General features: G+C 33.8%; 1 protein-coding gene across 6 annotated transcripts in view; it reads right to left on the bottom strand.

The window, feature by feature from the left end:
- Positions 1–12,308, bottom strand: part of PPP1R12A (protein phosphatase 1 regulatory subunit 12A) — a 159,085-nt gene that overhangs the window by 52,943 nt on the left and 93,834 nt on the right. For all 6 annotated transcript variants that reach the window (XM_047865581.1, XM_047865580.1, XM_047865582.1 and 3 more), the window contains 4 exons: positions 11,313–11,387; positions 10,553–10,641; positions 10,242–10,399; positions 4,544–4,665 (listed from right to left, as the gene is read on the bottom strand). In XM_047865581.1, coding sequence (XP_047721537.1) covers positions 4,544–4,665; positions 10,242–10,399; positions 10,553–10,641; positions 11,313–11,387 — 444 coding nt within the window. The remainder of the gene's footprint in view (positions 1–4,543; positions 4,666–10,241; positions 10,400–10,552; positions 10,642–11,312; positions 11,388–12,308) is intronic.

Here is a 12,308-nt window from a genome sequence, read left to right on the forward strand (position 1 = left end):
GTACTTTAGATATCAAACTAAACAATTTATTTTCCTGCAAAAGATTCTACATTGTCCCTACTTTGTTCACATTGTTTCTTTTTTTCCTTTCAGCAAACTGTACAAACTCTCCTGCTAGTTGAAATACTACTTACTCATTCAAGATCTCAAATGTTCTAATTTTATTACCTCAAATCAAATATGATCTCTTTCATTTTTAAACCATCATTCTGTATTTGTACACTTCTACTGGCATACTGCAATATACCACAGTACACAGTAGTTTTTTATTAAATTATTATTATACTTAATAATTGGATTCAATTAACCAAAGCATTTAATTCCAAGAAAATTCTGAATTTTTACCATCTAGTAAAGTAAATACAGTTTACCCTATCAGAATTTATGTGCATACAACAAAGTAGGCAATCTTTTTCTGAGATCCCAAACAATATTTATTTTTTAAGTTTTTTATTTTATTTGAGAGAGAGAGAGAGAGAGAGAGAGAGCAAGCAGGGAGAAGGAGGGAGGGGGAGAGAGAGAGAGAGAGAGAGAGAGAGAGAGAGCGAGAGAGCGCAAGCAGGGAGGAGGGCGGGGGAGAGAGACAGAGAGAGAGAAAATCTCAAGCAGGCTCCATACTCAGCACGGAGCCCGATATAGGGCTCAAACTCATTAACCATGAGATCACGACCTGAGCCGAAATTAACAGTTGGATGCTTAACTGACCAAGACACACATAGGAGCCCCAACCAAAAATATTTATTTTGACAAAAGAGGGGTATATAGAATTACTGTTACAATTTTAAAGATTAGAGATGCTTGAGTGGCTCAGTTGGTTGAGCATCTGACTTTGGCTCAGGTCAGGATCTCACAGTTCATAGGTTTGGGCCCACACTGGGCTCACTGCTGTCAGTGCTGAGCCTGCTTTGGATCCTGTTCCCTTCCCTCTATATCCCTCCCCCACTCACACTCTCTCTCAAAAATAAAAATACTAAACAATTTTTTAAAGATTACTTATTTTTAAAAATAATCTCTACACCTATCGTGGGGTTTGAATTCATGAACCCAAGATCGAGTCACATGCTCTCCCAACTGAGCCAGCCAGGCACCCCTACTGTTAAAATTTTAAATCATAAAACCAAACTGATGGTATTATAGAAAACATCTCCACAAATCATAAGCCTGATCTTACTGCTACAGAAATATTCTTTAATTTTAGCTGAAGAGTTAAGAACTTAAGCGAAAATCATTTAAAGCGAATATATCTATGTTTCTCTGTAGCTGCCACCCTGAGTTGTTAGAAAATATAAGTGATATTTAATACTGCTTTAGAGCTTCTGTTTTGTGATCTATTGCTTACCATGAGTGTATGAGTGTGTATTTATATATAGTTTATGCAATGGTGGAGAAAACAAAACTTAGCATACCTCTGTGCAAATATCAAAAGCAGAGTAGTGAGTGAGAATCTAAAAATAGAATTCTTAACTGCAAAATCTTTTAAAATGCATTTACAGATTAACAACTCATCTAAGGCAATTCATCTGTTAGGTCTCTAAGTTACAAGAAAATTCCTGAAACTAACTTAGAAACATTAAAATGCTAAATTAACATTACAAAGTATCACTGAACAAAATTAAAGGCTTTAAAAAGTCATACAAAATAAATAAGATTGCTCCATCCATTAAAATAATACTTCAAATTTTCTGTATACCACAACTTTGTTGATTTGAATAAAATTTGGCTACAAAACCCTTAAGGTTTTAAGACTGAAACAATATAATCTTCCAAGTAAGTTATGATGCTTGAAATTGAGAATAAAGTGGTTTCTAAATATGCAAATCATAGAAAACACTTGTTATTATATCGATTTAATTACAGAATCAGAAGTAATTCTGAACAAGGATTTTTATAGCAAAGAGGTTAATCTAACAGATATTAAGAGCAATTAAGTTATTAAATTTGGGGCTATGCTTGAGAAAAATATAGTTGATTGAAAGAAGTCCACTGTAATTGTTTGACTATAGCAGGAAAGAGACTGCTTAGCTAAATACTCAAAAGAATGAGAGCCAGTTTTTCTTGGCCAGATATTTCAGAGGGATGGAGCTTCTTGCGAACTTCTGATAATCCTATAGTTTTAACAGATAATAAATCAAAAAAGCTAAAGTTTGGTAATCACTGAAGAAGTATAGAAGAACTCTAGAATTAAATAAAGTTTAGTTAAAGCAGCCTATGTTGACTCCAGTTATACCATGATAATCATCTTGAAAATTCTGCAGAGATTGCCCCTGAAAAATTTCATTTTTAAGCATATATAATTATGATCTTATGAATATGAGTTCTACCTAACTTCAAGAAGCCCTCAGCTCTGGAATACAGAAGGTAAGATAAATCATTCATATAGTTTCCTGATATTCAAACTGTACCAGTGAAATCCATGCATTTCTACTACTATGAACCCACAATACCAATTTCCTTAGGAAGAGTTTTAGAAGAGGATCATTACTAGCGATATGGATTTTCTCTAGTTTATTATTCTAAAGGGTTCACATTTTGATCACTTGAAGCCAAATCCAAAATTAGCAATACTGACAACATAATAGAAACACTATGGGAATTTAAAATCAAACCCACCCAAACCAAATAATGTCAGATAAGCAACAAAATAAGAAGTCCAAAGGCACAGACATGACAGTTAAATACAATGTACAATCCCTCAGTGGACCCTTGATTTCAAGAAAAAACAAACAGAAAAACATTAGTAGGAGGACAACTGAAAAAATCTTCACTATGGTTTGTATATAATGATCACAGATCAGAGTATTATATCAAAGTTAAATATCTTAGTTTGTATATAATGGTTTGTATATAATGATCACAGATCAGAGTATTATATCAAAGTTAAATATCTTAAATAGGATCATTTTAGTATGGGAATGAAGGATAATGCTTTTGTATTTAGGAGATACATATTCAAGTATTTAGGGGTAAAGTGTTATACTGATTGCACTCAATTCTTAAATGTTTCCACAAAAAAGTGTGTGTATGTGTGTGCATGTGTGTGTGTGTGTATGTAAACAGAGAGGGAAATGAATACGCTCATTAAAGACAAGTAAGGGTTGGTGGGGAGAAGCCTTTAAAAAGAGAGAGCAGTGGTAAAAAAAAAAACAACCAAAAACAAAAAAAACCCCACAAAATAAAACAAAACCTGTAATCTTTAATTTGGGTCAAATGAAGTACAGGTTCTGGAGTAGCAGGGAAAAGCAAAATCTTTAAAAACATCAACAAACTAGTTGGAAAGCACTGTTTGGTGGAGAAAAGGAAGCAAAAGGACAGAGCCCACGTGGAGAACAGAATAAAGGAGAAGAGGAAGAAATGAAACTAACATTGTGGGAGTACTTTGTCACTAGCCAGGCTCTCTCTCAACCAACACTTACAATGCTAACTTACTCTTCTGTTTTTGTTTTGTCTTTCTTTCCCCTGACAGATAAGAAGACAGTAACTTGCTTAAGGTCCTTACAATTAATAAAGGAGGAGAGGGGTACAGGTGTGGATCTCTGCTTTGTCTGACATCAGAGGTCATGCTCTTATGGCATGATACTTGCAAATCTAGTGCTTTGTAGAGTTAGAAAATCTAAATTCCATGTAAGAAACACAACAGATGAGGGGCACCTGGGTGGCTCAGTTGGTTGAGCATCTGACTTGGCTCAGGGCATGATCTTGAGGTTCGAGAGTTTGAGCCCCACATTGGGCTCTGTGCTGATAGCTCAGAGCCTGGAGCCTGCTTCAGATTCTGTGTCTCCCTCTCTCTCTGTCCCTCCCCTGCTTGTGCTCTCTCAAAAAGGAATAAACATTAAAAAAAAAAAAAAATTAAAAAAAAAAAGAAAGAAACACAAGATGAACAAGGGGAAGGGAAGGAAAAATAAGATAAAAACAGAGGGAGGCAAACCATAAGAAACTCTTAACTACAAAGAACAAACTGAGGGTTGTTGGAGGGGAGGTAGGTGCGGGGCGGCGGGGGTGGGGGGGTGGGCTAAATCAATGATGGGCATTAAGGAAGGGACTTGTTGGTATGCACACGGGGTGTTATACGGAAGTGATGAATCACTGGGTTCTATTCCTGAAACCAATACTGTACTGAATGCTAACTAACTTGAATTTAAATAAAAACAAAACTAAACAAAAAGGAAAATCTAGATTCTAGCTCTGTCCTTGACTTGTGGTAGTATTTTTTGTGCTTAACTCACACACATGTGAAATTAACAAAATGTACCTTTACTTATCAACAGGGATAAAGGATACAAAACCCATGTTTCTCAACAATTCAGTACAAATAAAAAATACAAAGCCATTAGTTTTTATGTGCAAACTAATACTTTAAAAATTATATTAAAAAAAAAGAATGTAATATGGTTCAAAGAAAATCTCAAGTCAAATTAAAAAGGAAAAATACATTCTTGTTCTAAACTTTACTTTTGGAATAAAGTATACAAATTTAAGAATTGTCTTAATGCTTTAGTACTTAAACAGAATAGATGTATTTTTAGCAAACAAAAATTTGGCTTACCTTTTTAATAGGTGACGTAGGTGTGGCCTGACCAGATGACACAGGTGTTGTAACAGCTACAGGAGCTGCTTGTGTACTAGATGTATTGGCATTAGTTACAGAAGCCATAGGTTTTGTCTTATCTATCACAAAAACACAAAAAAACATGGAGTCAAGAGTTGGTATGGACTACTTCAATGTCTAGATAAACAGTATTTTATATTCATTTTTGCTTAAGGTTTTGATAATTCAAGTCTTTTACCATTTTTATCCCTTTTAACAAGTGAATTTTTTCAAGGAGTTCCTAGAAATGCCTCAATATGTATGCTGAAATACATAACAGAACATGATGACAAACAACAAAGCTTCTAAGAATAAAAAGCAAAAACGGAATCTGACTTTTGTACTTTTAACACTAAAAATATTAAAAAAAAATTAAATTGAATGCATGAATACAGTATAAGTATAAAGATTAAGTACATAAAATATTAAGTGTAAGTAAAAAGATTACAAGAGCTATGCAATTTTTCTAATACATCTACAATTTACCTTGCTTATTTAAAACTCATAGTTCCTCTTTATTCCAAGAAATTTAAAAACTGCTTTTTGTCAATAATCAGCTTATTTTCCTGTCAAATCGTATGCGTGTCATAAGGATCATGCCTGCTCACCACTAAAAAGTCTACACTTAAATGAGAATATCAGTTGAATTAAGATTTAAATCTCTTTTCACAATGTATTGAGACAATTTCTAATTAACAATGAATTACTTAGAAAAAGATTTTTGAAAATTTAATGAAAATCAATCTGATGCTAGAAAAAATTCAGACTGTATTTGAAAAATTTACCTATAAATTTAAATCTATAAATTAACAGTAATTTATAAATGGGGCAGAAAGGTTTACTTTTCAAATGGTCAAAGATCATTTATCTAGTTTTAAAGTATTTCTTTAGTTTCAAAATGGGGGAGGACAGGTGGTATTCTACACTTTTGGGAAGAAGTATAGTACATACTTTAAAACCCTAAGAGATACTCATTTTCATTATACCTCTCTTCCTCCTTTAGGTCACTTTTCCAAAATAATTTTCTACCGTATCACTATTTTATGCTGTTACACTTTATAAGTAGACAATATTAAAATATTCTTATCTTTAGGGCAAGTATAAACTTTCACTAAATAGTTCTGATTTGCATTGATTCATTCAATTCTATTTGTGACTAAGAAAATATCCACAAGAGGTTAATAGGGTGAAAAGCATCATATCTCAAACTATACCAAAGGACAAGACTAAAGTGACACATTTAAAAGTCACTAAAGGGGGTGCCTGGGTGGCGCAGTCGGTTAAGTGTCCGACTTCAGCCAGGTCACGATCTCGCGGTCTGTGAGTTCAAGCCCCGCGTCGGGCTCTGGGCTGATGGCTCAGAGCCTGGAGCCTGTTTCCGATTCTGTGTCTCCCTCTCTCTCTGCCCCTCCCCCGTTCATGCTCTGTCTCTCTCTGTCCCAAAAATAAATAAATGTTGAAAAAAAAAAAAATTAAAAAAAAAAAATAAAAGTCACTAAAGTCTTAGCTTTTTGAATAAAGTGAATGAGCTAAACTCAGTCTCATAAACTTTATTCTCAATGCTAAACAATACCTCTTTATTCAACAGAAGCCAAGCCTATTCGGCATAGTTAAGCACAAATCATGCATAATCTATTAGACCATCATCCTGGAAAACAGTCCACCTAACAGGAGAGTAACTCAACAAATATTTATCAAATGTTTCCATATTTCAAGTGCTAGGTACTGGGTCCTTAAGTTACTGTCCTACGTACTGGGGATATATCAGTTGATGAAAAAACCAAGTATCTTAACTAACTGCATAGAGCTTACAGTCTAGTAGGAAGAATAAATAATAAACAAGATAAAAATTCAATGATTTTTTTCTCCTTTTTTTCTTTTGGTTTAAAAATTTGCTTTCCGATTAGTTAAATCTACACATGAAAGTTAAAATGTATATACATGTATGTAAACATTTAGCCTTCGTTTAAGAATAATAATGAAACAAACCTCAAGTGCCCACCATCCAACTTAATATTATTAATATTGTTAAAGTCCTTCTATAATTTGATTTCATTAAAGAATAAAAGTGTCAAGTTCTAGAGGAAAACAAACCAACCAACCTGAAAGCAAAAATATGCTTCCCTCCTCATTCCCTCAACTACCTCTAAAATTTATAAATCATTTGGAAGGAAATTAAACTTTTGGTTGAGTTCCTAATTTCAGCTGATTTATGAGGAAAATAACACTCATAAAAAACAAACTCAGTAAATAATTTATGAAAGAAAATTCAGCAAAATAGTTACTTTACATCAAATAGTTTCTCAAGGAAATAACCTTACAAAAAAGTAGAAAAAGAAATAGTTTAGAAATTGTCAAATCAAGCTGTAGCTCTACAGGGAAATGACTGCTTTCTGAAGCTTGCCAAATAAAGTATGATAAAACCTTGTTGATATTAAAAGAGTGAGACAGAGCAAACCATACAGCATTTACAAGGATTAATTCTTGAGATAGAGTCAAATTTTCCTGGCACAACCAACCACTAGCAACAGGAAGAACAAAATTATGATAATACAATACTTCAGAGGGATATTTAAAGTTAGTTCAGTGAGAAACTGAGCAGAGAGTGATTGGTATGCTTAAACTCCAAACGTAGAATACAATGCAATTTGATGGCAATTAGTTCTATTTATAGTTACAAAATAGTACAATTTAAAGAACTATCCGGATCATCTGGTCTAATTCTTATTTTACAAGAAAGAAAATTTCAACCAAAAGAGGTCAGACTTGCTTGTTAATGGCAAGACTGGCCTAAATCTGAAGTCTTGTTTGTTTTAAATAGTTCCCCAATGTCCAACACGGAACAGTAAATTGTATAGAAGGGGCCAATTAAGAATGTATTAGATAACAAAACCGCAGAAATTCCTGTGAGATGCTTGGATTCTTGAATTCTACTATGTAAGTAGTAATAGACCTCACACATTACTTAAAAGATCTGCGTGCTAGTTCTAGTTTTCTTGTGCATATGTACATATACTTAGTTTTGTAATGATGAATTTTACTACATTGGGGGCCAAAGCAGATCTCAAAGGGGGTAGATTAACCGTATAAAAATAACTTTAAAACTTGTGAAATATCTGAGTGAATTTAAATATCAATGATGTCATTTCATTTCCTAGTTTTCATAAAATAAGGGAAACAGAACAAATTTAACTGAAATGGTATTAAGTAAGCATTTATATTGATCATATTTAAACTAGTAGAGTTGAGTTTTATAAAATTATTATGCAAAGCTAGCATTTATTATGAAGCACTCTTATAGAGTATCCATATAAAGTATTATTATCCTATTTTTATGGAGAAATCTAAGATTAAATAAGTTAACCACAAATACAATTACACTCATGAATCAGCCTGTGTTCTTAAACACTGTGCATGCCCATTCTCATATAATTTACTTTTATAATTAGAAACATTTTAATTAGCAGGTTATAAAAATGAATTATAATACTCAGTGATTACCTGTTGCTTTAGTTTCCAATTTTACCCAGACTGTCACCAAGGCAAAAGATATGCTGACTCACCTGACCAGCAATATGACAGCAATAAATTTAAAAATTATATACCTGGGGAATAGAATCTAGCCATTTATATAACTAAAAACCTCTTTGTGTATTACCAAAAAATAATTTTCCCGTAGGATTAGTAAGTTTCAAAAAAAAAAAAAAAAAAAAAGGAATTTAAAACAAACAAATGGAGCACCTGTATGGCTCAGTTGGTTAAGTGTCTGACTTCAGCTCAGATCATGATTTCTCGATTTGTGAGTTTGAGCCCCACGTCAGGATCTGTGCTGACAACTTGGAACCTGCTTCAGATTCTGTTATTTCCCTTTCTCTCTGCCCCTCCCCTGATTGCATTTTGTGTGTGTGTCTCTCTCTCTCTCTCAAAAATAAACATTAAAAATAACTAAATAAATAAGACACACACACTACCTGGCGACAAAGCTGGCCTTTATCTGCTTAGCAACATTTTGGTTTTTTGTTTTTTAATTTTTTTAGTGTTTATTTTTTTAGTGTTTATTTATTTTTTATTTAGTGTTAATTTTTTAGTGTTTAGAGACAGAGACAGAGACAGAGACGGAGATGGAGAGACAGAAAGACAGAGCACAAGCAGAGGAGGTGCAGAGAGAGAGGGAGGCACAGAATCTGAAGCAGGCTCCAGGCTTTGAGCTGTCAGCACAGAGCTGGATGCAGGGCTTGAACCCACAGACTGGGAGATCATGACCTGAGCCAGTCAGCGGCTTAACCGACTGAGCCACCCAGGTGCCCTGCAACATTTTGCTTTTAATGAGACAAAGGTAATCAGTATCTTCTTTGACATGTGTTTATTTAGTAAACTTTAGCTTCCCACATTTTCTCAAAGGAAATATTTTGCTCAGTGAGTAAAAATAAAATGATCTAAAACTGTTATTTTGTCTAGAGGAAATATAAGGAACCCAAGAAATTTTAGGGCTTTAATTTGTATTTACTGATGATGACCATTAGGTCCTGATAATGATAATTCTTCCTGTTTTTTTTTTTTAAACCTTTATTTATTATTGAGAGACAGAGAGAGACAGAGCATGAGCATGGAGGGGCAGAGAGGGGGGAGACACAGACTCTGAAGCAGGTTCCAGGCTCTGAGCCATCAGCCCAGAGCCCGACGCGGGGCTCGAACTCACCAACCGCAACATCATGACCTGAGCCGAAGTTGGACGCTTAACCGACTAAGCCACCCAGGCGCCCCGATAATTTTTTCTTTGATCAAAACATCTTAATGGAAATGGAGTATTTTGTGTGTGATAAATTTACAGGTTAAAACGGCAGGTTACACAACTCAAATATGGCAATACTGGAATTTCATGGTGCTCAGAAGATTTGAGTGATTGGCTGATGCAGAGTAAGTTATTATTATTATAAAAGCATCTGGTAATTACTTCTGAATGTGTCAGTGTGTAAAAATAGACTGGAAGATAAAATGAAAATACTCAAGATAGTGACTGACTTTGGAAAGAAAGGAAAGGGAAGTAGATTAGGGCTCCTGGTTAAAGACAACTGTAACTTTTTAAATTTTATTAAAAGAAAAATTTGAAGCAAATATAACAGTCAATAGCTGTTCATTCTTGGTAGTTGGAATATGAAGGTATACTTTCCTGTATCTTCAAAATTTCTCTAAACAAAGCAAATCTCCCCACATCCCATAGGAAACTATCTTGATTCAGTCTCAGCTTTCTAAAACTTTACTTTTGTTTAGGGAATATTTGGGAAGATATCAGGACCAGCTTTCTGGACTTTTGGGCCTCAGAAAAGTATCAGGAGCATTAGTTAATTGTTGGGAACCCATTTACACGCTACCTGCACCATCCTAAGGAAATCTTCACCTTCTTCAAATCTAAAAATACAGGTCAGCAAAAATACAAAACAAAACATAGAGGCGATAAGGGCCTCCAGGTCATTAGACAATAAATTCACAACCATACTCAAGTTTTTAACACTCCCTGAAAGGTAATTTACTGGCTTCTCAGGTATCTGAACAAGTAGCAAGTCAATCAGAAAAGCTACAAAATTAAAGCCTGATCTTACCTTACTTTACAGTGTATCAAAATTCATAGAAAATCCAGTTATGCTTCAAATTTTACCTGTTTCAGCTTCTGATTCTGAGTCGTCTTCCTCATCTTCTTCACTAGAGCAACTAGACTCATCTTTCTTTCCTTCTTCTTCATCATCAACTTTTTCTTGTTCCAAAGATTCAATACGGGATGCATTTTTCTCTGGCTCAATAATCAATGTCTCTTTGCTGTGCAAAGAAAATAGCTTTCAAATGAGTATAAACACAAAAAGCCAAATACGTTAATTTTTCTCAGATCCACAAAGTCTAATAATCACATTCATGGCCATGATGCCAGTTCATTCATGACATTAACAAAAGTGACTTTAATATTTTACTTACTTTTTAAAGGTCTTCTGTGACTGATTATTGTCCATATTGGCTGTTGATTCAATTAATGGAGATTTCTTCTCCCGTTTTTCACTATGGAGCTTTATAAAAGTTATGCAAAGGAAAATAAGAATAGTATTAAAATAGTATTAATGAGTAAAATACAGAATTTAAAATAAAGTAGTTTTTCAAACATGAAACAAACCCAAAACAAATAAAAGATTTAAGTTTTAACTGGAAAAAAAGGAGGGGAGGGAAGGCAGCTTGGATAAAGAATAAAAAGGACTAGACAGTTAAAAAGCTACGTGAAGAACAAAGCTGAATTTTTTAGATCTCTCCACTGTTAGATCACTGAAAAAGTCAGGCTCCATCAGCCACTTAATATGCCTGATGATATTTTACTTAAAAATGTTTCCTACTTACATAACTTCTTCAATATCTAGGGCCTATTTTAGAAATCTGAGATTTTCTTCTAAGCAAACTTTGTTATGAAATTACAAAAACATGTTATTCTTGAGTAGATACATTACAGAAGTATTCATTTTGTGAAAGGGAGATAAGAGAAATGGGAATAAGCAATACAAAAGACAACACTACCACTATTCCTTTACTCTTTTTCACTGTCATTTAGTTTGACTGACAGGACTAACTTAAACCAAAAGCATAAAACATCACAAAAATACTTTAACTGTCTGAAAGTTAAGGCTTTAGAAGAATTCTAATTAGAAGAATTCACTAATAGAGATAATATTTAGATATTCATCAAACATACCAGATTTTGTTTCTTTTGCAACTCTTCCAAATATCCTAAAATATCTTCATCTGCTACATCAAATGCTGTCTGGCCCTAGGTAGGAAACAAAGAGGATTGGTAATGGTAAAAAGTCAACAAACTATAAAACACCTCTGGTTGACTCTGTGTAATTATACAGAAAAGTTAGAAAACATTTGTTACATATGTAGTTTGTTATGTATGTAGTAATACAACAGCATATGACTTAACAGAGATGTATGAGAAACCCATGTGAGAGAAAAGCAGCTGATACACCACCCCTTACTTTTGGTAACAGCTTTACTGAGATATGACTCACCATACAGTCATTTAAAGTGTAAAATTCAACTGTTTTTAGCATTCACAGAATGTTACAACCTTCACCATAATCAATTTTAGAATATTTTCATCATCCTGAAATGACCTCCTTACTTTTCTCATCCCTCTTCCCAGCCTTCCAGCCCACGGCAATCACTAATTCTGTTACTACAGATTTGCCTGTACTGAACATTTCATATTAATGGACTCACACAAAAAATCATTTGTGACTGACTTCTTTCACATTGTATGTTTTCAAGTTTCATCCATGTGCTGCGTGTAGTACTTACTACTTCAGTTCTTTTTATTGCTGAATAATATTCCATTGCATGGCATACCGCATTGGCTAATCTATTCATCAGCTGATAGACATTTGCTTTTGCTTTCTGCTGTTTAGCAAGTAATACTTCTATGAATATGTGTGTACAAATTTTTGAGTGAACATATGTTTTCATTTTCTTGGGGATAGAGCTATAAGTGAAATTACTGGGACATGTGGTAATTCCACATTTAACCCTTCGAGGCTTTTTTTCTTTTAGATACCTCCATAAAAATTAAAGTCTTGCTACAGTAACAAAATATATATATATATTTCTAAACTGCTTAAAGTTCAGCCAGCCACAGGTATGACTTAGTTTCAAAATTAGTTCAGATGAACATATGTCAATCTATTTTTAT

This window comes from Prionailurus viverrinus, chromosome B4, assembly GCF_022837055.1.
Source record: "Prionailurus viverrinus isolate Anna chromosome B4, UM_Priviv_1.0, whole genome shotgun sequence".
NCBI lineage: Eukaryota > Metazoa > Chordata > Mammalia > Carnivora > Felidae > Prionailurus > Prionailurus viverrinus.